Source organism: Arachis hypogaea, chromosome 13 (assembly GCF_003086295.3).
Source record: "Arachis hypogaea cultivar Tifrunner chromosome 13, arahy.Tifrunner.gnm2.J5K5, whole genome shotgun sequence".
Taxonomy (NCBI): domain Eukaryota; kingdom Viridiplantae; phylum Streptophyta; class Magnoliopsida; order Fabales; family Fabaceae; genus Arachis; species Arachis hypogaea.
In genome coordinates this window covers 137,905,935-137,933,632 of record NC_092048.1, presented here as the reverse complement: position 1 = coordinate 137,933,632, position 27,698 = coordinate 137,905,935, and the positions used below count along the sequence as shown (strand labels likewise).

General features: G+C 34.1%; 6 protein-coding genes across 7 annotated transcripts; 3 read left to right on the top strand and 3 right to left on the bottom strand.

Annotated features, from left to right (window-relative positions):
- Positions 1-17: 17 nt before the first annotated feature.
- LOC112791977 (probable inactive purple acid phosphatase 9) lies at positions 18-3,102 on the bottom strand. Its single transcript, XM_025835045.3, has 2 exons — positions 2,102-3,102; positions 18-1,574 (listed from the first exon to the last, which is right to left on the bottom strand). Exons 1-2 carry the CDS (start codon positions 2,855-2,857, stop codon positions 297-299), a joined length of 2,034 nt encoding a protein of 677 aa, XP_025690830.1. The 5' UTR covers positions 2,858-3,102; the 3' UTR covers positions 18-296.
- Positions 3,103-7,071: 3,969 nt separating this feature from the next.
- Positions 7,072-9,746, top strand: LOC112791973 (uncharacterized). Of its 2 annotated transcripts, none has more exons than XM_025835040.3 (6): positions 7,072-7,214; positions 7,484-7,572; positions 7,692-7,943; positions 8,055-8,361; positions 8,444-8,525; positions 8,606-9,746. In XM_025835040.3, exons 1-6 carry the CDS (start codon positions 7,189-7,191, stop codon positions 8,798-8,800), a joined length of 951 nt encoding a protein of 316 aa, XP_025690825.1. In that variant the 5' UTR covers positions 7,072-7,188; the 3' UTR covers positions 8,801-9,746. The 2 variants fall into 2 exon arrangements, with proteins under 2 accessions (XP_025690825.1, XP_025690826.1); XM_025835041.3 differs by having other exon boundaries at positions 7,086-7,214; positions 7,504-7,572.
- On the bottom strand, positions 9,003-9,695 carry LOC112791975 (nodulin-related protein 1). The gene has a single exon (XM_025835043.3). The coding sequence runs from the start codon at positions 9,693-9,695 to the stop codon at positions 9,318-9,320; it is 378 nt and encodes a 125-aa protein (XP_025690828.1). The 3' UTR covers positions 9,003-9,317.
- Positions 9,747-12,027: 2,281 nt separating the features above from the next.
- Positions 12,028-13,596, top strand: LOC114927495 (uncharacterized). Its single transcript, XM_029297484.1, has 3 exons — positions 12,028-12,039; positions 12,128-12,910; positions 13,528-13,596. Exons 1-3 carry the CDS (start codon positions 12,028-12,030, stop codon positions 13,594-13,596), a joined length of 864 nt encoding a protein of 287 aa, XP_029153317.1.
- Positions 13,597-14,829: 1,233 nt separating this feature from the next.
- LOC112791972 (uncharacterized) lies at positions 14,830-21,082 on the top strand. The gene is made up of 15 exons (XM_025835038.2): positions 14,830-15,238; positions 15,472-15,839; positions 15,923-16,000; positions 16,422-16,477; positions 16,967-17,086; positions 17,201-17,271; positions 17,566-17,659; positions 17,820-18,023; positions 18,567-18,818; positions 18,916-19,024; positions 19,187-19,254; positions 19,857-19,926; positions 20,002-20,076; positions 20,152-20,243; positions 20,721-21,082. Exons 2-15 carry the CDS (start codon positions 15,525-15,527, stop codon positions 20,797-20,799), a joined length of 1,683 nt encoding a protein of 560 aa, XP_025690823.1. The 5' UTR covers positions 14,830-15,238; positions 15,472-15,524; the 3' UTR covers positions 20,800-21,082.
- A 533-nt stretch (positions 21,083-21,615) lies between these two features.
- LOC112791971 (pentatricopeptide repeat-containing protein At2g03380, mitochondrial-like) lies at positions 21,616-24,443 on the bottom strand. Its single transcript, XM_025835036.3, has one exon. It carries the CDS (start codon positions 24,229-24,231, stop codon positions 22,132-22,134), a length of 2,100 nt encoding a protein of 699 aa, XP_025690821.1. The 5' UTR covers positions 24,232-24,443; the 3' UTR covers positions 21,616-22,131.
- Positions 24,444-27,698: the final 3,255 nt, after the last annotated feature.

Here is a 27,698-nt window from a genome sequence, read left to right as displayed (position 1 = left end):
AGGATAAAAAACAATGGTTTCACTTGAGAATCGATTCGACCCAAAGAAGGGCAGACACAAAATCCCTTTATTTTTCATTGGCATCATTATTCATCTAACTCTTTTTGAATATAATACAAACACAATCCACCAAAGGTTGCCTTAAATGGCACACTGCAATGGCACACTGCAGTAAAATTACATATGTACAAGCTTACGTGTATAATCAAACGAATAGCATCGAAAAGGTATCATCTCACAATTCCAAACCTTCATGTTTCATCTAAAAAGTGGAAAACACAACACTAAAATATGGTTCAACTTTCCTCAGTCTTCAAGGGACTCCAGTTACTCCTGGCACCAGGCTTCTTCTTGGCATGTGAAACAAAGCCAACGATGTAACCCATAAAGGCCCCAAGCACCAATACGCTTCCTCCCTCGACATACCACGACAGTGGCGATTTTACAATCTCACTTTTAACACCACCAATAGCTGCATCCTTATCCTTATCCTCATGACCACTGAAAACTTCACCAGATGCCAGAATTTCCACCGTGTCATGCACCTCACCATCATGATTTCCGACGTAAGAAAGTACAAGCTTTTCTTTTGTAGCTACTAGTCTAGTGTATCCAAACTCGCCACCACGGTATAGAGATCGTGCCGGCTGAGGGAAGATTGGGTCATTAGGATGGTCTGGTCTAGGTTCCCATATGGGTTGCCAATCTTGCCCTGCCATGCCAATCACGACGTGAATGGTAAATGCTCCTTTGTCCCCTTCTTTGCGATGCACACTGGTGCTACAAGTGAAGTTCCTCAGCGGACAAAATCTCTCGTATCTATGAACATGACCCCAGAGAGCAAGGGTCACATTGTTATTCACAAGCAGTGGCTCTAAGTGCTCGAGCATCTTTCCTCTTAATCCTGCATCCCTAATTTCATTGCTTGTTGTGTACATGGGTCGGTGCCCCTGGACAATTACAAAAGGGGTCTTCTTTCTGTCAACAGATTCTAGATCACGCTTTAAGAAGTTATATTGTTTGCTCCCAGGAAGGAAATTTGTCTCTGTGGAGATATATACAAAATGCACTACCCCCATATCAAATGAATAATAGAGATTCTGAGTTGCAGGGCTAGCAGTTCCTGTTAGTTCCGAGGAGTTTCCAGGCATATTGAACCGCAAACTGTAGGGTACTCCGCACTCACCACCTCCATCTGTTCCATAAGTGGCCCAATCAGGTTTCCACGGCTGTAAAGGCCAGTCATACTCATGATTGCCAATGCAAACATGGTATGCCAATTTGCTAGCAACAGGTTCAATCTGAGTGAAGAAATGATCCCACAACCACGCATAACCTCTTGCATAACTAATGTCCCCAATGTGTGAGACAAAGGCAGGCTTGTCGCCTAGCGCTTCAATATCGCGTTGGATCCACTTCATGGTTGATATGCTTTCATCTTGCGTTCGTATAAATGTACGATATGAAGTAGCCGTTCCCATGTCTCCAAAGAGGAAAGCTATCGTTTCGTCTGAATCACTATTCCTTGACACAAAGCTATGAGTTGCACTCCAACCTCCCTCATCATTTCCAACCTGATACAGAGAAAATACCAATGATATATTTAATAATGAGGTTCTGCCTGCCACATACTATAAGGATTTGTCTCCAAAAGACAGTGCAAATTCATGAAAGTGCTGCATAAATACCCACTACCGACTATGATAATTACCCTATTGGTTAATAATGGAAATTATCATCATAATAATGTAATGCTCCCCGAATTTGTGATAATCAATTGCTATTGGAGAAACTCCTCTAAAGTGCGGGATTAATCAGCATTGTTAATATTACCCATTTATATCCATTTCCAAAACTAAACGGTTCTTGACTTCTTGTTAGTAATGGAAAGAATAGAATAGTAGAGTGCTAAAAGCAATATTCGTAATAAATCAAACGCAATAATTCAACTCATAAACCTCAAACACTACCATTATGCACCATTAGAACTCATCTCTTAAACTACGGTATCTATAAATAAAATATCGATCAATTGCAGCAAAATTAATTAAATGCTCAAATTTAACAGAAATCGGAAAAGTGGAAAATTAAAAATAAAAACCTTGTAATGGTATTTGACCCCTTTCTTCAAACCAATCATGAGAGCATCGTGGATGTAGCCAGGGTCCCTCCAGCCAACACTGGTGTTCGCCGGCGCGTGGCACATGTGCTCCCTCTCGTACCTCCTCACGCGCGCAACCGCCACGCGCTCCAACTTCCCCTCGCTCTCCCCGTACCTAACGTAAGTCTCCCTCGGCTCCTTAGTCACATACATAACCCTCATCGCATCGACCTCATCGGCGAACGACAAATGGATCTGCATCGGTCCACGACCCTCCCGGAATCCAACCTCGCCGGAGAACGCCATCATGTGCTTTGTCTGCGGTAGCGGGTTGTGGTCGTGGTCCTGGTGCTTCGGGTTGATCTCTTCCCTGGTCCACCGGAAGATCCGGAAGGAGTAGTTGGATCGGAGGTCGACGAGGGGGAAGGTGAGGGAACCCTCGCCGGATTGCCATGAAGGCGAATCAGAGAGGAATTGGTAGCCGATGAAGTTGTCGTGGGCGGCGGTGGGAGGGGAGTAGATGCCGAGCCAGTCGAGGTCGGAGGGGGTAGGAACGCCGGACCAGCGGACGGTGACGTTGTCGACGGAGTTGGAGAGTGTGGTGGGCGTGACGGTTAGGGTTGGGGCGGATCGGGTCGGGTCGGAATTCGATATTAGGATTAGGAACGGGAAGATGATGAGAGAGAGTGTTGTGTGGTGAATCATTTTTATTTGTTTTTTCTTTTCTTTTGTGTGTTTGCTTTGGATTATGAACATGCATTGTTTTCATTCAATGGATTATTAATTCATTTTATGAATTTAATGATTGTGATTATGTTGATGACTGCATCATTCATGATTTTGGTAGGAGATAAGATACTTTATTTTTCCGAAAGCATCGTTCAATGGCATATTCTTCATGTCAACTTAACTTAACTATGAAAAAAGCTGCCACGTACAAGCAATATCATAAGAGTTTTTCAACCAAATAAAATGAAAGAGATTTTTTAAGATTTTTATGTAGTACCTTTCTCTTCTACCAATTTAGTAATAAAGTAATACAAAAATAAATTCTGACATCTTGCCAAAAATTTAATACTTAACTATTTATTGCATGTATTACACATTAAAAAAAATAAATTATATATATATATATATACAAATATATAATAATTGTGAATCAAATTATACTATTTTACTGAGATCTAATATTGTCGATACATTAAATTGTACTATTCTGTTAAATTTTAAAATATATAGATATCTTTTAAACATTTTTTCTTTGTAGATTATATAATTAAATTTTTAAATAAATATTTTTTGAACTCTATAAATATAACAAATATGTCCAATTAAATTTGCTTAAATATTTATAAAAAAAATTCTATATGCACATTATTAAAAAACAACTTCTATATATTTGTATATTATATAGTGTTTAATTTATATATATATATATATATATAATATTTTAATATAAATTTACACAAATAATTAATCTAATAATTGATTTTCAGTATATATATATATATATATATATATATATATATATATATAGTATGATTTAAAATAAAAAATTAATTATAAAATTAATTATTATATTAGTGTTTAATTTATCTTTTATATATATTTTATATTAATAGTTAATTTAATGGTTGACTTTTATAATATATCTTTTTGTATTTTTTTTTTTTGAGAAACCAAGTGTTGTATTACTATATCTTTCTAAAGATATACTATAAAATACATTGTTTAAGTCATTTTTTATAAAAAGGTAAAAATTTAAATACAATTAATTTATGTGAAATTAATAATTAAAAGCTGTTAAATAATTTAATTAATTTGATTAAATTTTTATCTAACAACTAGCTATAAACGAGCTTTCACCTTGTAAGAAAGCTTCCTAAACTTAGAACCTTGAAATAAACTAAATTTTTGAAATGCAAAAGTGAAACCGTATTACAATTTACGCATGATGGGATATTAATATTACTAGCAAAGAGCTATATATGTATACATAAACATATAAAGTTCGTGACTGAATTTGATTCGAGATGTATTGTATGGGTCACATATTGCTGACACACACAATGAATTAATTAATTGAATTAATTAATATTGAGCCGAGAAGAGAGGTCCCTTATTAGCTTTGTCACACTCAAACAATTTATATCACTTCATGTGTCTCTTGCTCCTCCCCATTGCATTTAATATTCTTTTTCTTTCTCTCTTATTCACATCATCACTCTCCAATTTTCTCCATTTACCATTTACTCTCTTAACTCTATACTCATACAAACAGATACAGAGCAACATCATCATCATCATCATCATCATGAAGAGGTCTCTTTCTTCTTCTTCTTCTGATCTAGGCATCATTTTCACTACCAACTGCTTCTTCATGTTGCATGCTATCATCTTTCTCTTCTTATTTGTCTCCTCAGCAAACTGTAGGCTTCAAAGCACTACCCCTCTTGTTCCATCATCATCACCACCTCCCATAACTTCATCAAGAAACAACCTTTTCCACCACCCATCAAGCTATTGTGATTCTTTTTCAAGAAAGTCACGTTCTTTGTGCATGGAGCTTCAAAGAAAACAACAACAAAGCTTCCCTCCACATAATGGGCTTGACCCTTTTATATATGGTTCTGAGAAGAGACGAGTCCCTTCTGGACCAAACCCACTTCACAATTGATTATATATGTATTGTTCACATTTTCTGGAGCCACCTAAGCTCATCAATATAGTAAGATATATATATACATTACTACTACTAGCTACCTACTTCAATATATGATCTCATTTCCATGCACCACCTTTCCCTGTGTTAGGCAAAACCCCATTTGCTTAGCTTTTTCTTCTTCACATTGTTCTGTATTCACTCCTTTTCTTGCTATATATGTCTGATTTTTATGGTTCTTATTGGCATCATTACTCTCTCCATATATATACACTAGCTTCTTCTTCTTCTTCTTCTTCTTCAAGTGTTGGAACTTGGAATAACTACAATGCAAGCAAGAATTGATGAAGAGCAGTTATGGCTAGCTACTAGCTAGAGAGAGGGAGCTACCTTGGGATGCTGAAAGAGACAATCTTTGGCTCCACAGAATTACATGATCTTAGTTTGACTACTATTTCCTCAATTCTTAGTCTTAGTCTATTTAATCTTGATTTCTTTTTCTTTTATTTGTTACCAAAGTTGTTCAATGTTATAGAGTTCATTATTTATATGTAACTTTTTATATTATTAGTCTTGCTCTTTAGTAAGGGCAATGAATTTCCCATTTCCATGCTTGTTTTTGGTGTTTCTGTCTCATTATGGAGCAACTTAAAAAGAAAGAAGAGGCTGAATCTGAAAACAAGCATGGAAATGGTAATAGTACTATATATGGTTGGAGGCAAAGGAGACTAGGGTATGGATTTAACACTTTTCAGGAGGACCCCATGAATTTCATTAATATGGAGGTTACCCAAATACTATAGGACCTTTTCTATTTATGGCTGAGGTCAATGTAACAATGGGGTTCATCATTCTCTTCATGCCATGCACCTCATCACTAGCCAACAACATTTTTTAATTTTTCTTTTCTTTCTTTAGATTTAATCTAATGTATAGTTTGGACCTGCAGGTACTTGAATTAATGACTATAGTATGTTGTTGCTTTTATCCTATCATATGATTCTTATTATTTGTTTATTTTTATTGTACGGTTGGTTCCATTCACAATACGCAAACAAATTAAAACTGCTGCTTATGATTCATGATTCATGTGCACTTGTCTTATATCTTAGTACTACGCCACTGCTTCATTGGTTCAATTAGTTTCTACCGCCACTAAAGTTATTGCAAATTTCTTTTATAATAAGTTTGAAATGGTCAAAATAACTTCATGGATTTTCATCATGTCCCGTGTACGCTTTTATAAATTATTTACATCAGTTTTAACAATCGAGTCTAACTTATCACAACTGACAAAAATCTCATTAATTACCATAGTGTCACTATAAGACTTATTAGGTAAAATATTAATCATATTTGTTCAATAACTAATAAAAAAAACAGAAATATCTTATACACACTAAAATTAAGCTATTATGTGTTTATATATACTTATTTAAATATTTTTTAATTAAATAATCAATTAATATAATAGAGATTTAGAATTTTTAAAATTAATATATATATAATAGAGATATTTTAGTTATTTTTATAATAGGAATATTATATTCATTTTTTATATAAAAAAATATTAGTTTAAATCGGTTCAAAATTTAATTTATTAGTTTTTCGGCTAAACTGATTTATCGAGTCTAATTTTAATAAAAATTAACACAGTTTAATTGATTATATGTGTTAAATTTTACTTATAAAAAAACATCTTTAAAAAGACGTTTTTTACATCTTTATCTTAGCGACTCCTTTATTCTTAACCGTGCTTAATATGTACATGCCACTATTATACTCCAAAACTTAGCAAATGCAAAATTAAAACCTTATTAATTTCCTTTTATTTATTTAATTAATGCTCTAATGCATCGTTCCCATGCATGGATGTTGCCTCTTTTTCATTATATATTTATTATTTTATTTATAAATAAATAAATATATGACTGAAGAAAAGGTCTGCAACACTTTCTAGCCGCAACTAGATCATAGATCCTCAATAAATTGTTGAAACCAAGATGGCTTATTCCCTTTGGAATCTTCCTCAGGCTAAAAAGAATAGCTGAAAAATATATGCAAAGTGCTACAAGTAACTTGAAGTGGAAAATCTGGCATATGTTCTTTTACTACAATATTCAATTTGAGGAGACTTTTTCATTAGATAAATATATATATGGATCAAGATCAAGTAATATCAGGTCCTATGCTTAATGATTTGGTGTCCAAAGAACAAAAGAATACCTATCTTAATCCACAAGACACTCAAAATTGAAGCATACACACACATGCAAAGTATATTATTGACCTTGCTTGCCCAATAAATCATAGCAAAAATGGTTCTTCTCTTTATTCATTCAAATAAGTACCAACATTTTGCCATTGGATAAGAAAGCATTCCTCATAAAAAGGGAAGCAAGAACAACAACATTCTCCACCAAGAATGGACACCGTACTGAATAAAATAAGGTTGGTATGTAATTAATACTTAATTAATCCTTAATCCTTCTTGAATGGTAACTTGTATATATATCATATCATATCATGCATGAAAATTTTCATAGCACTCACATATTTGGTTTAATTAAGGGACAATACTTGCATGAACCCTTAATTTAGTTACCATGTTGCTACCATATGCCAAGAAGAAAACATAATCCACTTATCAAGGCTGTGCATATATAGAAAAGTAGTTTTTCATTCCACAAATATTGTTTATACTTAACACTTTGTGTTAGAGAGATATTTACTGGTACAGAGGAGGAGAACAAAGCTGATTTGAGTAGCACCAGGGATCACAAAATACCAAAGACTCAATCCTTTAAAGGTGATGTAACTCTTTTTCTTTTTCCCTCCCCTGCATCCTTTGTTATCTCTATAGGTTGATGCTTAAATAAGGCTAGTTAGTTGATTAACACTTGAGAAACTACGGTGACAAATTTCCAGAGAAGAAAAAGGGATCAAGTTGGTTGCAGAGACAATTTTCAAGGAAAATGAGTCATGATGATGAGTCAATTGAGCATGTCACTGCAGTAGCTGCTGCTGCATTTGCAATCAACTCACAAGAGTTCTCAGAAATTCCTCTGGAAAGGAGAAGGACTACGCCCCGCGAGATCTCGCTGACAAGGAGTAAAAGCAAGGTGGATGGTGCAAAATCTCCAATTTCGCTTCCTCCTCTTGCATCCAAAACATTGTCAGGTAAATTAGTATTTATTCACCAACTCAACATAACTTGAGAAACAAGTTACACCTTTTTTTCTGTGAAAACTAGTTTCAAAGTGCCTCGATTCGCAAACCGTGTATCTGTAGGTTCGTTTAGATCCAAGAGTGATCCAGGTGACAAGATAAGTGAGCCACATCAAAAGGTTTTCACCCCTCCGCCGCCACCACCACCGGCGAAAAAGAGTAGCAACCTTGGTGATCAGATCCAAGAAGAACCAAGAAGGCCTCCAACATTGAAGACTTCTGAGCCTGAGCCTGAGCCTTTAAGGCCGCCACCACCTCCTCCTCCTCCTCCTCCTCCTCCACCACTTCCTTCTCCATCTAGGAAGCAAAGCATTAAAGATACAAAAGCAGATGAATGGAAGATAAAACAGCTCCAAAAGATCAGAGATAGGTAGGTCCTCCTCAAAGTTGGATCATAATCAAATTCTTGTATCAAAGAACCATCATTTAACAATTTTGAGATGACTTTTCAGGTATGAGAAGTTAACGGAGACAATAAACTCCTGGGAAAATCGGAAGAAACAAAAAGCGAAACACAAGCTGGATAAGCATAAGGTTTGTTTTCGCCTCTCGGCTTAACGATCTTATGACATTAATAGAATACTCACTATATTAGCACACTTTGAACATTCCAGCAAAGCAAAGATAAGCAAAAAGAGGAGAAAGCGTTGAAGAAATACGAAGAGAGGATCAAGTACATAAAAGAAATCGCATGGGGAGCAAGAAAAGAGGCAGAAGAAAGAAGAGCCAAAGAAGTACGCAAAGTAAACGAGAAGGCCATTACAATTAGGACCACAGGGGAGCTTCCAAAGACATGCTTGTGCTTCTAATTAGCAACACCAATCATATGTCATGTCAATACAAACACATATTATACATGTTTCACTTCTCTATATATTCATCATTTGTTGTGAATTTGTACATATTATTATATGCATACATACAAAGGCTTCTTTTGGTGTGAATCAGTTTTAGCTGCTCAAATGACAAACTAAACCGTTTATCAGAAACAAAGGACAAGATTTAACAATATCATCAAAGTCACACTGCTTAAAAGAAAAACACACTTACATATACATAAACTTAGCCATGGTGGAATTTTGCTACAAATGTTAACAAAGTAAGCTCTCCTTTTTCCCCTAAGAATTCTACAACATAAAAAAGTGCAGCCCTTATTACACCATAAACATATTTTGTGTACTCAATTTTGTACACCGAATCAACACACACTTCTGCAAAGCATAACAGAAATGTGTATTGATTCGGTTTACGAGATAAAATAAGTACAAATAACATATCTTTGGTTATTATTATTACAACATGGCGGTGGCTTAGTAGTGGAGAGTCCTATTTCAAGAAGCCGCCAGCCAGCTTTGCAAAGTCACCAAGGCCGCCGCCGCCACCACCACCAGACTTTGGTGCTTCTCCTTCAGCTTCTTTAGGAGGCTCCGATGACGGAGCTGCTGCCTCCTTGGACTGGTAGTTGTGAAGATAATCAGCAGCTTTGTCAACATACTGCCCTATGCCCTTCTGATCATCAAGCTTGCCATACTGCCCGGCGGCGTCAAGAAGGTCTCCGGCTGCGTCGGCAGCTTTTGCCTTGTCCACCTTGTCTGCCTCCCCCCTGAAGTTGGCCTGCGCCGCCTCTGCCACCAACTTGGCGCTCGAGAACAGGTCGCTTGTAGAGTGCTGCTCCTCCTTCTTCTCTGGGATCTCGGAAGCCATTGCTGATGAGTAACTCTTCTTTTCTACTGAGATGCCAAATGATTCGGTTTTTGTGATACTGTTGATGCAGGAGCTGTTACCCGAATTTATAGCTGGGAGAAAGATTTTTAAGATGGAAAATATCTCTGGAAATTGTGGTTGCAAATAATGGCAAGATTATTCACTTCTCATTTCATTTTTAGTTTATTTTGATGAACAGAAAATTTTATACAGTTGTAGTTTGATCCTGAAACTACACTAGAATCTTAATTTAATCTTTGAAATTTTAATTATTTCAATTTAGTCCTTAAATTTTTCAAATTTTAATCATGTTAGTCCGTGCGGTGATTTTCGTCACAGAATCAATTAAAAAATTTTGAGATTAAATTGAGACAATTGAAATTTTAAAGACTAAATTAAAACTCAATTGTAATTTCTCAAGAACTAAATTGAGTATTTTCTCTTCGTTTATTTGCATATAAAAAAAATTATTTTTAGTTAATACAGTAATAATATATAAATAAATAAATGTAAAAAAATATATTAATTTCGTATTATAATTATTTTTTTTTACTTTTATATAATGATTTAATATTATAAATTAAGATAAGTAATTAGAATCTAATTGTTCTTTTCTTTTGTTTTGATTTTGCTATTTTCTATTTTAAAAATTTTGTGAAATTTTATGAAATAATATGAAATTTTTAGTTTCTCCTTTCACAAAGTTAATTTCAAGTACTTGATAGATATATTTAAAAATCATGCAAGAATTTTTTAGAAATAACGTGGGGCCAGGCTTATCTTAATCAACATATCTGTTTTGGACATAGGCTTTGATGTGTCGGCAAGGCAAGGGAAGTTAAACTGTTGATTTTCCGCAACAAAATTAGTGGCAACATAATTGGTTACGAGTTGGCCACGCATTTCTGTTTGTTCTAACTTGTCTTCTATGGTGACGGATACTTTCTTTTAGGCATAACTTTCTTCAATGTTGAAGACTTATTAGGTAGTTATTAACTAACGTTTTCAGTAGATACTAATTGTAGATTGTGTGCTTAACTAATGTTTGTGAGCAGTGGCGGATCTACGGGGGGCCTAAGGTGGCCATGGTCCCCCCAAAAATTTAAAAAAAATAGTAAATAGTAATAATTAATAATATTAAATTTATTTTTATATATAATATTGAAAAAAATATAAGTTACAAAATTTTATAAATTAAAATAATTAAAAACTACACTATGTATTAGATATTTGAATTATTGTTGCTTTTGTTAACAAATAGCCCATTCTAATAATTAATAAAAATGGTTCTATTATACCAGCCCAAGCCCATACTATTAATTAAAGTAACACTAGTACATTTTTCAAATATTTGTTTCAAGCCATTAGAGGCATCAGCGCCACTTTTCTCTATCTTTTAGTGGTTTCCAAACTTTTGGTCTTCTACTCTTCTCATTTTAATTTTCTTTTCATACCAAAACAAGACATATGAAGAAAAACCATTGAAGAGAAGTGAACAACAAAATATTAACCATTGAATACACAACAAAGATTCAAAGAGGTATATTTCAATTTTTTTAAGTTAATAACAATGTCAAGTATTATTTATATTATTTATTTAAAATAATTAATTTATTTTTTTATAATGGACAGTGTTCAAAGATTGAAGTGAGGGCAAAACTCAATAGAATTATTTTTGGGTGAGAATTGGAACAAAAAAATAATCAGGTAAATCAATAACTTTATTTTTGGTTATTATATATTTGTGTTTCTAAAATTATTTGTTATTGCTCAATAGGTTTAATATTTTTTTAAAGAAAATAATATATATGCAATTATTTTTGTTTTTTTTTTGTTAGATAGTTCAAGTTAAGTTAAAAATGTCAAAGATGAAAACAATTCACTCATTTTTCAAGAGAAAAGAGAGAATATATGATGAACAAAATTCAGCTTCAGATTCTTTGAGTAATGTTCAAAATATTATTGAGCAACCTGTGACACAACTTGTTGAGCAAGATATTCAACCCCCTGCTTCCAAAATAACAAGGACTGAATACATTGATGCGTGATCCCGGAAAGCGTCCGCAAATTTGGAATTATCCTATCAATCAACAAGATAAAATCCGTAGAGCATACATAAAGTTTGGACCATATCAATTTATTATGGATGAGTACCCTCTTTTTGGTCTAGAAAGTCATCCTCGTCATTTCAAAGCTCATTGGTTTAAGAGTTTTTCTTGGCTAGAATATTCGCCAGAAGTGGATGCTGCATTTTGTCTTCCATGCTATTTATTTTCTAGAAAATCAAGTCCATTCACATCAGGAGAATTTCGCAATTGGAAAAAAGTGAATAATGGAAAGGATTGTGCATTTTTATCTCATGTGGGTAAATCTCTTAATTCTCCTCATAATATTGCTGTTAAGTCTTGTAAAGATTTGCTCATCAATTACAGCTAGCTCTTGTTGCCGCGGCTAAAGAAGTTGTTGATGTTCATGCTTTTTTCCAAAGTTTGAGTAATATTATCAATGTTGTGTGCTCTTCTTGCAAACGCAATGATGAATTACGATCTCCTTATGCAACTGAAATTTCCCATTTAGTTGCAACTAATCAAATTGAAACAGGAAGGGGAGCAAATCAAATTGGCACATTAAAAACATCAGGAGATACTAGGTGGAGCTCTCACTTCAACTCAATTTGTAGCCTTTTACGTATGTTTGGAGCAATAACTTCAGTTCTGGAAGATTTGGCTACTAATGGATCTACATATTCTCAACGTGGTGATGCTACTTATGCTCTTAAATCTTTATTATCATTTGATTTTGTTTTCATTTTGCATATAATGAAAGAAATCATGGGAATCACTGATAAACTTTGTCAAGCATTGCAACAAAAATCTCAAGACATTTTGAATGATATGCATCTGGTTTCTAGTACAAAGTCATTGATTCAACAGTTAAAAGATAGTAGTTGGGGAGCACTTTTGGAGAAAGTTAGTTCTTTCTGCAATGATCATGCTATTCAGATACCTGATATGGGTGCTTCTTTTAGTGACATAATTCGGTCTCGTCGTAAAAAGGATGTTGTCACTGTTGAACACCACTATCGTGTTGACATTTTTACTAGCGTGATAGATTTTCAATTGAAAGAGCTAAATAGTAGATTTAGTGAGCAAGCAACCGAGCTCCTCATATTGAGTACATCTTTAGATCCTAAAGATGCTTTCAAGTTATTCAGTGTTTGCAACATATGCAATCTTGCAAAGAATTTCTATTCTTTAGATTTTTCTGAGCAAGAAAAGATTCAATTGGATTATGAGTTACAACATTATGAACTTGATGTGGTTAAAGCTCCAGATTTTCAGAATTTGTCTACTCTTGCTGAATTGTGTCAAAAATTGACAGAGACAGGAAAATCAAATATATATCTTTTAATTGATAGATTAATTCGTCTTGTTTTGACTCTTCCTGTGACAACAGCAACAACTGAACGGGCCTTTTCAGCTATGAAGATTATTAAAACAAGGTTTCGAAATAAGATGGAAGATGAATTTTTAGCAGATTGTATGATTGTATATATTGAAAAGGAAATTGCTTCAAAATTCACTTCAGAGATGATAATTGATGATTTTAGTTCCATGAAGCATCGTCGAGCAAGTTTAAAAATATCAAAATCTTAAAGTATGTAGTTGAACATTGACTTTTATATAATATAATAACTTTTTTTATATATATGCTACAAATCATATTTTTGTTAATTTTTTGTTATATTTTATATTTAATTGGCCCCCCTCTTATGAAATTTCTGGTTCCGCCACTGTTTGTGAGTACATAGTTTGGGAAATTGAATTTGCAGATGCCAGATGGTGATATTGAATCCTGCAGTTATGTGGTCCGGATTACACCATTCATTGCTATCTTTTAAGAAAATAAATAAAAAGGAATAACGATAGTATTTGCGTCTAATCTAAGTTTTTTAATATTTAAAGTGAGAAAATTAATAAAATAAAAAATAAAAAATTTGATTATTCTTCAATTAAAATCGTTAAATTTGCATGTAATAAAATTTATAAATTTAATATTAATTAATTTTCAAATCTCATTATATGTATTTTATTTAAATCGAAAAAAAATTCGGATATCTCAACATAATTGAACAATTTTTTATATTTTTTTTATTATACACTACTCACACCCATATCCACTCACACAGTTTTAAACTACATCCGGTCTTGATTGAAAATTATACTCGAATGCAGTATTTAAGAAATATTTTAATTATTAATTTAATTTTTTAAATTTAATAATATATTTTAATTTATATTTTTAAATATTGATAATTAATAATTTTTTTAATAAAAATAATTAATTAATAATTAAAAATAATAAATTTTAATAATTCTTCATATATTTTTTTTTGTCTTAATATGCTATTTGAATTAGGTCTCAAGTTGTAGTTTTTATCGGAACTAAAAAAAGAGTTCTTTGGTATTTAAATGGGTCAGAGGCCCAACTCCAGCACCGTTTTAACTATGTCTTCTTCATTTCTTTTGGGCTAGAACTACACTATGACCAGCCCAAAACAGACTCAACCCAAAAGACATTTGGGCTATGTTTAACTGAAAGATAAGGCTTGGTTTATTTGGCATCTTATATGCCTCCCAAACAACCACTGGGTTCAAATCCCATTGGTGGCAAAAAAGAACTCATGTAATATAGTGTGTGTGAGTGTGCTATGTTTGTGAGGATGTGTTGTAAAAAACCAAAAAACATTTTAGATCATTTCTTTCATGTGAAGTTGATATTTGAGTCGTTAGATGATTTGATCGATTTGACTAAATTTTCATCTAACAACTCTTAGATATCAACTTCACGTGAAGTCGATTTCACCTGAGTTTTTACTTTATAATTTTTGCTTTCTAGACTATTTGAAGGCAAAACAACGTCCTTTTACAAATTTGATATAATATCTATTACGTCAATATTCCGTTAATATTTATGTATCAAAAATTATTCTAATGATTAACATAAATTACATTTACAAAATTTAAAAATTAAATAAAGATAATTAAAATTTCAAAAATAAAATTGAGGTTCCCCAACAAGTTAGATAACCAAATTAAATATTATCTATATAATTTCATGTCCCAAAAAAACAGGTCAAAGATTCCATTGGGCATTGGCACGAGTACAACTGTACAAGTTAGTCGCTAAAAATAACGTAGATAATGTGGAATGAATATTGAGGGTGTTTCTGAAATTCAGTTAACTTGTTATTAACGGTGAAAAGTATGTGAAAAAATTTAGAAAATTTGAGAGAGGAGTATGATTGCACTGTAATCTGTTTGTTGTGTGGGGTGCGGATCTCGATCAGCGAGCCGTAAAGCGGCAGAAAATAGAAAAAGACGAAAGCAGCATTTTCGTTTTCCTTTTGTCGTAAGAACACGACCTCTCCCATCTCCAACCTAATCGTTTCACTTTCCATCACAATCATTCAATTCCTCCCCTCTCTTCATCACCTCCACACCCCCACGATCCCACCTTCAATTATTTCCCGTCAATTTCAGGTTCGACTCTTTCTCTTCTTTTCTCAATCTAGGGTTCTCTCTTTTAAATTCCCCTTTTATTTATATCTTTTTAATTTCTTATTGCGCATAACGCGTGTCGAATTTCCTTTCTTTATCGATTCGGGCTTCGAATCTCATGTTTTGAAAGGAGGGTTCTTGCTGCTGAATTATTAATTATTAAGCATCGAGAGTGGTAGCTTACTTTGCTGTGAACTTAATTCATGTCATGCCAGCTGAATTCTAACTGGTTGTGGAGCTTGGAAGGAGTTCCTGAACTGAAATTGAAATGTATATTCCTGTGCCGGTGGCTGCTTCAGCCACGCCCCGAGGTGGATTGCCTACTGACAGTGGTGACTCTGTGGTGACCTTGGATCAAGTTCCGCGATGGAATGATGCTGATCAGTCCTTGGGGTATGACAATGGAGAATATTCTGCTACATACTTTCCTGATCCTCTGGCATCGCCTTCTGGTGTAGATGGTAGTAGCATCGGTTCTGTTTCAAGATTTCCTGTTGATCATGAAATTAACTCAAAGATATATTTGTGGAGGGGAAATCCATGGAATCTTGAGGTGGATGCTGTTGTTAATTCAACAAATGAGGTTAGCAATTATCTTGAGGTGGATGCTGTTGTTAATTTAACAATATTATTTCTTATCTTGCCTTTGGTTCTTGCGATTAACAGAATATGGATGAAACACACAGCAGCCCTGGATTGCATGCTGCAGCTGGACCTGGCCTTGCAGAAGAATGTGCGACTCTGGTAGTTAATTACTTAATGAAACTGTTTCTTTGTGCTCTATCTTGAACTTTAGTAATATACAATCTTGGAACATTAATTAATTTTAGTTACAAATTTGTATTATAATTTTGGATTTCTTGTGTGAATTCAAGGGTTGTTTAGGAGATGGGACTCTGATATCAGTGTTTCATCATGGTTCAATATTTATATTCAAACTAACGTTTTGGATTTCGTGTGTGTGTTTGTGTGTGTGCGTAAGTTGGAAGATTGGGCTAAGATGTCAACATTGGATAGGTTATTGTATTACATGTTTAGTAGACTTGCCCTAAAAATTTATAGATAAATTTTCATATGTCAGTACTATCCCGGAGAAACAGTTATTTTGAGAAATGATGCACAAACATATTAACTGATATGCTTCACACAACTTTATTGTTGACAGGGTGGATGCCGAACGGGGATGGCTAAAGTTACCAATGCATATGACCTTCCCGCCAGGTTTGTACATAGACTCCTTTTGTTTTGGTTGTTGAAGGGAATGCACAGTATCTCTTTGTAAGAAGATAAATACTACTATGCACTTGTGATTATGTGTTGTGCGTATAGTGGCAGTCAAGTTTTGCCTCTAGGGAGAAAACTAAATCTCAAATCATGAAAAAGACAATTGTTCATTAGTTTCATGGTTATGTCTATGGTCAAAGCTGCTAAAAAGGGAGCATTCTCGCATATTCTTTGAGGGTCTTTTAAATGTTGGATGTTGAGCATATAAATCTCAAACAGCATGCCTCTCTAGTCTCTGGATTTGGATCTGATTTCGGAGATCTCTAAATCATACTTTATGCTGCAAAATTTTTGTTGATGCATGCTACATTTCTACAACTTTGTGTTGTAACTGATGTATATTTCAGCATTTGTTACAATTTTCTTGTCTATAGAGTGTGGACTCTCTGCTTATCATGGTTTATTCCTTTAATAAAATTCTGGCAGGAGAATTATCCACACTGTTGGTCCAAAGTATGCTGTGAAGTACCATACTGCTGCTGAGAATGCTTTAAGTCATTGTTATCGTTCTTGCCTGGAGCTTCTAGTTGATAATGGACTCCACAGGTTTGTTTCTTTTCAAAATTTATGAGTTCTTTTCCTACCAGATTTGTTGTGTCAGGGAGCCTGTAGTTATTTAAAGATATATGTCTTACTTGTCTTTGGTATATATTGATGCAGTATTGCTATGGGTTGTATTTATACAGAGGCAAAAAACTATCCCAGAGAACCAGCTGCGCATGTAGCTATAAGTAAGTTCTTTTTTCCCCTTGCATGGTTTTTACTTTATAGGATGACAAAGTATGCTCTCTCCAAGTTGTTAATCCCGTTTGTTTAAGTTGGCTTACTACCATAGCGAGAGTGTTTAGATTAATGTATTTTTTTAAGGAAAACAAACAGTATATTGGGTGCAGTTTTTTTTTTTTCTTTTGCAGATTATAATCTGCTATAATTTTCTATTTTTCCAAAGGTTGCATGTTAACGTGCACCTGCTGAACGCATTGAGTATAAGGCTAAACCTTATTCTTCTTCCTTTCTGTACTTAGGAACTGTTCGGCGGTTTCTTGAGAAGCAGAAAGACAACATAAAAGCTGTTGTCTTTTGTACTACCAGCACAACCGATACAGAGATATATAAACGGTATTTTCAGCATTTGATGTTGTTTCTCTGTGTATACGTGCAATGTTTAAAATCACATGAAAACTTGTGGAGTTAAACAAGTGCGGTTGATCTTCTGCATAACCTTGTCTTTGGATTTTCTCTGAGTGTTTATTTTTACCTTTTGTATTGCTTAATATAGGTTGCTTCCACTTTACTTTCCACGAGATAAAAATGAGGAGCAGTTTGCATTTTCAAAACTTCCTGCAGATGTTGGAGATGAAAATGGTGAGACCATCATAGATGAGCGTAAAATCAGAATTAAACCTTTGCCTAAAAAGAATGCTTCAAAACCAACTGAAGATCCAGTTGATCTTCCTGTCAGTGATGCTGGCTTGGTTCGGAGGTCAGTAGATTTTTTCAATTTTCAAAACTGATAATTTAATATGTTTCTAGATTTTGTAATCCAACATGAACAAACACTAGTATGAGCATAATCAATTGGATCATATATATGTAGGCTTCTAGGACCAGTTAATATAATTTAACATTTTCCGTTACAACTTGATAAGTGATGTGTGCTTCACCATTAGTTTTGAAGCATTTCTGTTTCTGTGCAGATTTCATAGAACTATTTTTCTTGTAAGCTAAAGTTTAGGATTGTTAAATCACTAAAGAACTCATTGTTCTTTTTATACCCTTTATCAGCCCCTAAATGTTTACGTTTATGAAAAGATGTATCAAAATTCTGCTAAAGTGTAAATCCAAACAGAAAAAGTCATTTACCTAGGGTTTTTGTTTTTGTTGCATATGTTATGATCAAAATTGCCATTATTTGGAATTTTTATGCTGTAGTGTGTTTCTTTCTGTATTCTATTGATATAGAACAAATCCATTTAAGAAATTTTACTTCTGGTGTAGTTTTCCTGATCCATTTGCCTTTATCTAGGAATTCATCATATTTAGATTCATTTCTGGATCCTGCGTTCATGTCCTTGATTAAAGACCCTGACCAAAGGCGTTTGGAGCAGTGGGAGAAAACTGCTGAAGCACAAAGAGGCTGGAATTGTACCAAATTGCTTGGATATGGTGACGTTGGTGGACCTCCACTGTCTGCTGCTGAAGAATATTCTCTCCACTCTAGATACCTTTCTAAAGCAAATTCTTTAAATCTTTCTGAAATTGCAGAGATGAAAATTGTGTATGTATCCATCTATTTCATCACCCATTTTGCATGCATGTCCTGTGATGTAATGTCGTCTGCGGTCTTCATATTAGCCCCTATTATGTTTTTTCAGTTATCGTGGAGGGGTAGACAGTGAGGGTAGACCCGTCATGGTGGTTGTGGGAGCTCACTTTTTGCTCAGATGTCTTGATCTTGAACGATTTGTGCTTCATGTGGTGAAGGTAATCCAGTTATATTCCTTCAGCTCTATATCTTTTACTGTTGGCAACCGTGAAGCTGGCTCTTTGAAATTTTCACATTCAGGATATTGGGAAGGCATACTCATGTTTAAGAGTTAACTATTTTTTGCCCAGACGTTGATGTTTTTCTTTTTTTAATTTCAGGAGTTTGAGCCCATAATACAGAAACCTTATACTATTGTCTACTTCCACTCTGCTGCTTCTTTGCAGATGTAAGTCCTAAAATGTTTGAATTCTAGGATGTACTGAACTACTAATTGGTTCAATCTTTCCAAATGGAGGTTTACAATTTGCTAAGGATTGTCTTTGTTGAAAAATACGATGCTATTTGTTAAGTAAAACTTGCTTTTCCAACTGAGTACTTTCAGTTATGTAAACATGTATATTAGGACTTGCTAGCTAAACGTATTGTTTTTCTAGTACATTGTTTAGTTGCTGAAATAATTGATCATTCCTTATGTGGCATCATGAACCACTTAACCATGTTTACATAGTTATTACCCTTGACATGGCTTTGCACTATGTTTTCTTGCTATTCACATTATTAAAACACTGACACCTAGCCCCATGTCAAATCTGGGTAGTCCTCTGGCTTGATTCAAGGAAACTTACCTGTATGCTCCTTGGGCAGATATGCTCAAGTGTAGGCTTTATGACTTCACACTTGAGAGAGACAGGGTGCGCCATGAATATCCATTAGCAAGTTGCATTTGTAAACCTTGTGTATATCCAATTGCAATCATTGGATGCTTCATATTTATGTGCAGCAGTCATGATTCCTTGTAACTTTTCTGTCCTGTTTCGATTTAAATAGGCAGCCTGATCTAGGTTGGATGAGAAGATTGCAACAAATACTTGGTAGGAAGCACCAGCGCAACCTGCATGTGAGCACTCTTTCTACTGTCCGAAATCATCATAATTTGAGTCTTTGTTCTGATTTCCCGATTTGGTATTCATAGGCAATATATGTCCTTCATCCAACTTTTGGGCTTAAGGCGGCAGTATTTGCGCTACAGATGTTTGTGGATAATGTGGTATATTACAGGAACCTCAACCTATATGATGACCTCATATTGTACATGTTATTATCATTAACCATTTATTTTCAGGTTTGGAAGAAAGTAGTATATGTTGATCGACTTCTGCAGCTCTTCAGATATGTACCTCGCGAACAGTTGACCATACCAGATTTTGTGTTCCAGTTGAGTCTTCATATTTACCTTTTTTCTTCACATTTTGTTATTTTGTCCGATGTTTCACTTTTAATTCCTGGCTTCTGAAAGTATCTGGGATTAAAGCAGTTCTAGCACATTGGGGGGTGCGAGGTGCCCTTTGCTAGCAAAGGGGATCCTCACTTATTCAATAATTTTTCTATCTTAGTTGCAAGGTTATCAAATTCTAGAGTTCATCTCTACTCGTAGAGTTATGAGTTTAGGTAAACTTGAATCATAAGACTCAACTTGTAGAGTTCAGGTAAACTTGAATCGTAAGACTCAACTTGTAATCTTCCTTGTAAATTCGTAAACTTGTACGCCCAATTTGAGGACCAAAATTTGTTAACTCTTAATGGGTTAACTTGAGAGTATGATAACTCTACTTATATGAACTGCTAATTCTTTCATTGCAGTCAAAGTTAGATCATAGACAGGGACCTAATTTGTTTTCACTCTACTCGCAGGCATGACTTAGAAGTTAATGGAGGGAAAGGTGTTATTGTGGATCCAAGAACAAAATATGTTTACCAAAGACCAACATGAAATCAATTAGATCGTTGGCTGCAGTTTCTTTATTAATTGCTTTACCCCTTAGTCTCTCACTGGTAACGGGAAAGTAGGAGGGGATATGTATGTGTTTGAAATGTGAATGGAAGCATTTTTTGTTTCTTTGAAATTTTTGAAGCCTTGATAAATTTCTGTATTTATGTATGTATATGTAATTGATCTTCGAAGGTAGATTATTGTTGCTTTGTTCTTCTAAGTGTCTTGTACATTCAATGAAAGAACAGATTAATAAAGTTAGATTATTCTTGGTTAATAAAAAGACTTGGATGTGTAGTATTATTTTTTAAGATTATTCTTCTCATTGCTTTCTTACTGTTGCTCCGTGATGTCCCATCGTAAGCTTTAACTCTTCAATGCAGTGTTTTTTCGTTGTTATTTTCTTTTTGCGTGCAAGAATTATGAGGCGTGCAAGGCTCGTGTATTATCTAAAGTTCTAAAAGATTGCAATGTCACCGGAATTGTGCTGCGAAAGGAATATGACAAAGATTAGGATTTTGCTATCTAAGGACACATTTTAAGATTATTAATTTAAAATTTTTTTATTAAAAATATAAAAAATTTAAACTTTTAATATATTTATTCAAAATAATTAAAACCCTTTTGGTAATTTTATCATGTGTTTTAAATAAAAGGCACATAAATAAATTCAAAAGATTATAATATGAATTGTGCTTATTTTATTAATTGGGCAAAATTTTGCTTATGCGTATGTTAGGTTTTCTTGAATATTTCCTTTTTCAATAAGTGAGAAATCAATTTCCTGAAATATGGTTAGCCATTTAAATAAAAATATTTGGCAATAATTCTTTTAAAATATATAAAATAAAAGGATCTGAACCTTTCACTCGGATCAACACTCTATTGGTGCGGTGTTTAAAGGAGAAATGGGAAATGACTCGTTGAGTCAAGTGGATGACAAATAAAAAAGTTAGTAGGGTTATTTCGTTTCCTCCCTATAACTATGCTTTATCTTCTCTTGATTGATATTCTCCTCAATCACAGAATAGCCAACCATTCAACCCGGCTGCTGCTTAGGCAAAATGGATCACACCAGTTTTTGTGTGCAATGCCACTTTTTATGATCCTGTCTTACCTTGGCCTTTATCCAAATTCACCCTTACCTTTAGGCCACTAGCCTCTTTTGCTTTTGCCAATTGGCATATCCAATCTTCTAATCCTCCTTTGAACTTTTTCATTCTAGTTCTCGGGATTGCTGATAAAATGTTACCTTGCCTTCATGGAACCACTAGTATGAGCAACTAGTTTGACTTCACCATCCCTTGAACTTGCAAAATGAAAGCAATATGTCTAAGCAATAGCTGCTACTTTAGCATATTGATGATTGTTAATACCAATTTTCACTGAACTACAACCCGGGACCTTGCTCAATCCACTTTGCTTTATCATCTCTCTTACCTCCTTAACCATGCCCCATCTTCCATCTGAAGCATACAGGTTTGACACAAGGACATAGTAACAAGCTTCATCAGGGTGCAATTCCAGCATTCTCCTGATTGCAACCTCTCCTAAGTCAAACCTCGAATGGAGTCCACAACCATGGAGAAAAGCTCCAAACACACCAACGCTAGGCTGAACTGGCATCTTGTCGATGAAGTCTAATGCTTCATCAAGGTTGCCGGAACGCGCCAAAAGATCAACCATGCAAGCGTAATGCTTCATGGAAGGAACAAAGTTCAATTCACTACACATCATATCAAACAGCCTTGAGCCTTCTCCAACCATCCCTGAATGGCTACAAGCTGCTAATATAGTTGTGAACAACACATCATTAGGCTCAAATTCTTCTCTCAACATATCCTTAAATAGAGCAAGAGATCCACTGCCATCGCCTTGCATGCCGTATCCACCAATCATCGCACCCCATGTCACAGCATTCTTCTCCTCCATGCCATCAAACACCATGCGAGCCGATCTTGCATCGCCGCATTTTGAATAGAAATTGAGGAGTGCAGTGCCAACATACACGCTGGCCGACATGAGACCACACTTGAAGGAAAAAGCATGAACAGAGGAACCAAATTGGAGGGCACCAAGGGAAGAACAAGCCGAAAGAACACCAACAATTGTAACCGCATCAGGGGAAAATGACTCCAACCTCATCCTTTGAAACAGCTCAAGAGCTTCATAAGCACAACCACACTGAGCACTACCGGAAACAATCGAATTCCAAGAGACAACATCCTTATCAAGGATGGTTTCAAACACACATCGAGCATCCGACATGGCACCACACTTGGCATATACATCAATAAGAGCATTCCTCGCAGCATGATCATCATCACACCCAAGCTTAACCGCAAGAACATGAAGTGACCTTCCCAAAAGGGAATCCCCAATCTGAGCACAAGCAGAGAGCACACTCGAAAGGGTAACGGAATTCGGCAAGAGTCCTTCCCATCTCTTACTACTGAACAACTCCAATGCCATGTTAGGGTGATCCCTTTGGGCATACCCCACAATCATCGCAGTCCATGAAACAACATCAACGGCTAAAACATCATCAAACACCTTCTGTGCATCCCTCAAGTCACCACATTTGACATACATATCCAAAAGAGAACTTGCCAAGAACGAATTAACCTCAATCCCACTCTTAATCACATACCCATGAACCCACTTCCCTTGATGCAAAGATCCCAACTTTGTGCACGCATTCACCAAACTCACAACAGTGAACTCGTTCCCAGACATAAAACATTCCCTCATCTTGTTAAAAAGCGTCAACCCTTCTCCGGCACACTCGTTTTGCACGTAAGCAACGATCATCGCGGTCCATGACACCACATTTCGTTCGGATATTTCGTCGAACATGTGGCGTGCACTATCGACAAGGCCGCACTTGGAGTACACGTCGACGAGGCACGTGAGGACGAAGCTGTCGGGATAGCTGGCCTTGATGACGTGGCAGTGGAGCCGCTTCCCCGAAACGGCGTCGCGGAGCTCGCGGCAGGCTTTGAGTACGACGGAGAAGACGACGTCTTCGTTTAAGGCACCGAGTGTTACTCTGGCAAGGTCGTAGATTGAAACGACGTCGGAATGCATGTCGTTTAGGAAGTACCAACGGATCATGACCTTGAAGGAGTACAAGTCAGGTGAAGGGAGCTGGTAGAAGAGGCGGCGGGCGGAGCCAACCAAGCCGAAAGAGCCGTACAGGCTGAGAAGCTTTGTGGCGGAGAGGAGTTGGTCAGCTCCGCCGCAGAGGCCGTGGACTATGAGGGTGGCGTGGAGTTTCTTGAGAGTATCTGCGTTTTGGCACATCCGAGCGAGGTAGAAGGTTGGCGGCAGTTTCCGCAGCGGCGGTTGGTGGAATGATGCGTGGTTGTGAATGGACCTCCACCAAAGGCGTGGTTTCGTTGTACGACGGAGGAATCCTGAAACGACGACCATTTTTTAACATCTTTTTGGGACAATAAACGACACGTTTTGTACTTCGATTAAGTTTTTGTTTTTGTTCTTTTAATAGTCCGTTATTATTATTTATTATTATTTTTGGTGTCTTAATAGTCCGTTATAAAGTTAAGCATTATTAGATATCAGTCAAAGATAATCATTGCAACCGAATTGTTGAAATCAGTTTGATTCAAGATATATTATTATCTTGTAAACTATATCTTTACAGTATCTTATCGCAATAGTTTAATTTACTTCATGTATATTTAAATCGAGAAAGATTGATTTTTCTCTTAATCAATGGCTAAATTATTTAATTATATCTTATCTTTATTTAAAGTTTATATCCTTGAATTGAACCCAAGATAAACTGGTAATCTATCTTAGTCTAACACTTGATAACTTGAATCCTAAGTAAAAGCCTTCTATATAAGAGCGAAGATTAAAAACTTTTAATCAGTTTCTCTCATTCTTTTAGAAATTGTTTCTTATTTAAAATCAAGAGACAAGGAAACTTTGAAATAGCCATTGAAAATGAACATAAAAAACTTAGATTTTCCTAGAGCCCTTATTGTCTTAGTGTCTAAGGAAGCTCCACAGTTCTATAGTAAAGAAAAACTGGCCGAAATTAACATGTTCTTGGAACGGTTTTCGCTGTATCCTAATTTTTTATTTAAGATACTTCATATTGAAGAAAATGATAAAAAAGAAACAATAAAAAACGCTCATCAGAGTGAGGCTAACAGTGACAATGAAACCAATAAACTAAGCAAGAGTGTTAAAAATGACAAAAAGAAGGCATCTTCGTCCGGATCGAGATCATCAAGTATCGTTATTCCTGCCAGAATTTTTCAAAGCAATAATCATTTCACTAGGATGTATGGACATAACTTTTATAATGCAGAAGAAAATAAAGAAAACAAACCTAGAGTACAACAACAATCGGATGGCGATACCAGAGAAGCAAATAAACAAGGAGTGCAAGTTTTTGGCGCTCAAGGGCCCGGCAATAATGAGGATTTTTGAGGCAAGGGATGAGAACAATCGGCTGATTGGGATGGAGGTAGGGCTCACAGAACCCTGTGACGAAGTGTGCGATCAGGTTCTCAAGAGGTGGAACATGACCTCTGCCTCCACCTACAATCTTGCTGGCTCTTCTTGGATCCATATTGCTGAGAGGAATAATCTCAAGATAGGTCATCTTCTCAATATTTGGTGCTTTAATGTCAACACTAAATTTTATTTTCTTCTCCATCGTATATAGACTCTCGGTCTAGGTCTAAGTCTAGGTCTGGATCTTTTCTATTTTGTGTGAAGACAAAAATATGTTAGTGGGTCATTTTATATAAATTTGGGTTAGCGTTTGAATTAAAGTAGGGAGTCACATTGGATAAAAACATTTAAAACGTCTTTTATTTAAATATTTTTTAGTAATTAGAATTCAATACATATAACTGATTAAATTGTGTTATTTTTATCAAAATTAGATCAGACAAATTGATTTAACCAAAAAATTGATAAATTAAATTTTGAAATGGTCTAAATTAATACTTTTTATAGAAAATAACTACAATATCTTTATTTAAAAAAATGACTAAAATACTCTTATTCCTAAATTATAATGAGTATTTTAGTCATTTTCTATAATAAAAATATTGTAGTTATTTTTATAAAAAAATAATTTAGACCAGTTTAAATTTTGGTTCATCAAATTTTTTGCCAAATCAGTTTGTCCAATCTAATTATGACAGAAATAATACGATTTAATCGATTACATATATTAAATTTTAACTGTTAAAAAAATATCCATAAAAAAAACGTTTTTGACGTTTTTATTTAAGTGTCTCCTTATAAATTATCTTCAAATTTTTTGTATGTTTCAATTTTTAGTTTAACTATCCTTTTTCTTTTGTTGACGTTAAAAGTTTTAACTTATATGCGTTCAATAGTTGTAAAAGTTTTATTTTTTTTTGTCAATCATACCCTTTAATATCTTCTTGAAAATAGGCACAAAATACAATTTACTTTAGAAATTATTAATCTCACTAGAAAAAATAAATTAAACAAAACATTAACGATAAGACAACAAAAGAATTATAAATAATAAAAAATTATAATCTAAAATAATATTAAATAAAAAATATTAAAAATATGAATTTTATTTTTTATTTTGTTTTATAAAATTTATTATTGTAATTTTTTTATAACATGAATGATTCATCTTATTAAAAAAGACAAATTAAATAAAAAATTAACAATAAGTAATAATAGAATTTGATCATTTAGTCACTCTAATTATTGATGTATCAAATCAAATGACGCCATAAATTCCAACAAAATTCCATATCCTTCTTGTTAAAATTATGGGTGAAGAGATCTTGAGTTGGACGTATAATTTTGTAGTTGTGGTTTTTATATATTATGTTTATTATTGTTATCATTTTATAATATGAATTGTTGATCTCATTAAATAAATTATAAAGTAAATTAAACAAAAATTAATCATAAATAATAGTAATAAAAAATTATAGGATAGTAAAAAAAATACTAAAAATATTAAAAAAATATTATATAAAAAACAAATTTAAAAAATATCAAAACAAATGCTTAAAAGGATAGCATTGTAATTTAATATAATATTATTTTTACTAATTATTTATCAAAAAATAATTTTAACTAATATTATTTAAATAATATCTATTCTATCAAAATCAATTGGTATAGAGTTGTCAAATATAAATTATACAGACACAAACTTATTTTGAAAAATCATTTTGAGGCAAATTCTAATTTACAAATTTTAATCCAAACACACACTATATCATCGGTTATTTTTGTCAAGTTTCTAGTATTTAATTTAAAAAAATATTAAAGAATCATTAGAATTTATTATTTTTTGCTATTACTTTTAACCATCAACTTAACTTTATTTTAGGTTGGATTTAAAATTGAGACTAAATAAGAGAGAAAGACTAAAATACATAAACTAAATTAAGTCTATATATTATATTGGGCAAAACACATAAATAAACCAAAACTAACCCAATATTACGTGATTCACCCAAATAAAAAAATGTTACATTGATCCCCCAAACCATATCTCTATATAGATCGAATTGGTTAAATTTGATTTACACAATATAGTAATAAATCGAATTGGTAAGCTTCGAATTACATGACAATGTTATTTTTTTGCATAAATCGAATTGGCTTAATTCGATTTATGCATGCATGATGTCTATAGTAGTAAATCGAATGAGTATGATTCGATTTATGTATGGTTTGATTTATGCATGGTTTGTGACAACTAGTAATTCGAATTAAGTTGTTTCGAATTATGGATTTTGATCGTCCATGATAAATCGATATAGTCCAATTGGATTTACTAACAAATTGAGTTCTATCTATAAATTGAATTTGGACTATTAAATTTAATGTGAAATCAACATATATAAATATTAATT

Coding starts and splice junctions, on each gene's coding strand:
- LOC112791972 (XM_025835038.2), top strand. CDS start 15,525: ATGTATATTCCTGTGCCGGTGGCTGCTTCAGCCACGCCCCGAGGTGGA. Junction 19,025..19,186: donor TTGTGCTTCATGTGGTGAAG/GTAATCCAGTTA, acceptor TTTTAATTTCAG/GAGTTTGAGCCCATAATACA. Junction 19,927..20,001: donor AGCACCAGCGCAACCTGCAT/GTGAGCACTCTT, acceptor TGGTATTCATAG/GCAATATATGTCCTTCATCC.
- LOC114927495 (XM_029297484.1), top strand. Junction 12,911..13,527: donor ATGCTTTCAAGTTATTCAGT/GTTTGCAACATA, acceptor TTGAATTTGCAG/ATGCCAGATGGTGATATTGA.
- LOC112791975 (XM_025835043.3), bottom strand. CDS start 9,695: ATGGCTTCCGAGATCCCAGAGAAGAAGGAGGAGCAGCACTCTACAAGC.
- LOC112791977 (XM_025835045.3), bottom strand. CDS start 2,857: ATGTTCATAATCCAAAGCAAACACACAAAAGAAAAGAAAAAACAAATA. Junction 1,575..2,101: donor GGGTCAAATACCATTACAAG/GTTTTTATTTTT, acceptor TCTCTGTATCAG/GTTGGAAATGATGAGGGAGG.
- LOC112791971 (XM_025835036.3), bottom strand. CDS start 24,231: ATGGTCGTCGTTTCAGGATTCCTCCGTCGTACAACGAAACCACGCCTT.
- LOC112791973 (XM_025835040.3), top strand. CDS start 7,189: ATGGACACCGTACTGAATAAAATAAG. Junction 7,215..7,483: donor ACCGTACTGAATAAAATAAG/GTTGGTATGTAA, acceptor ACTTTGTGTTAG/AGAGATATTTACTGGTACAG. Junction 7,573..7,691: donor AAAGACTCAATCCTTTAAAG/GTGATGTAACTC, acceptor ACAAATTTCCAG/AGAAGAAAAAGGGATCAAGT.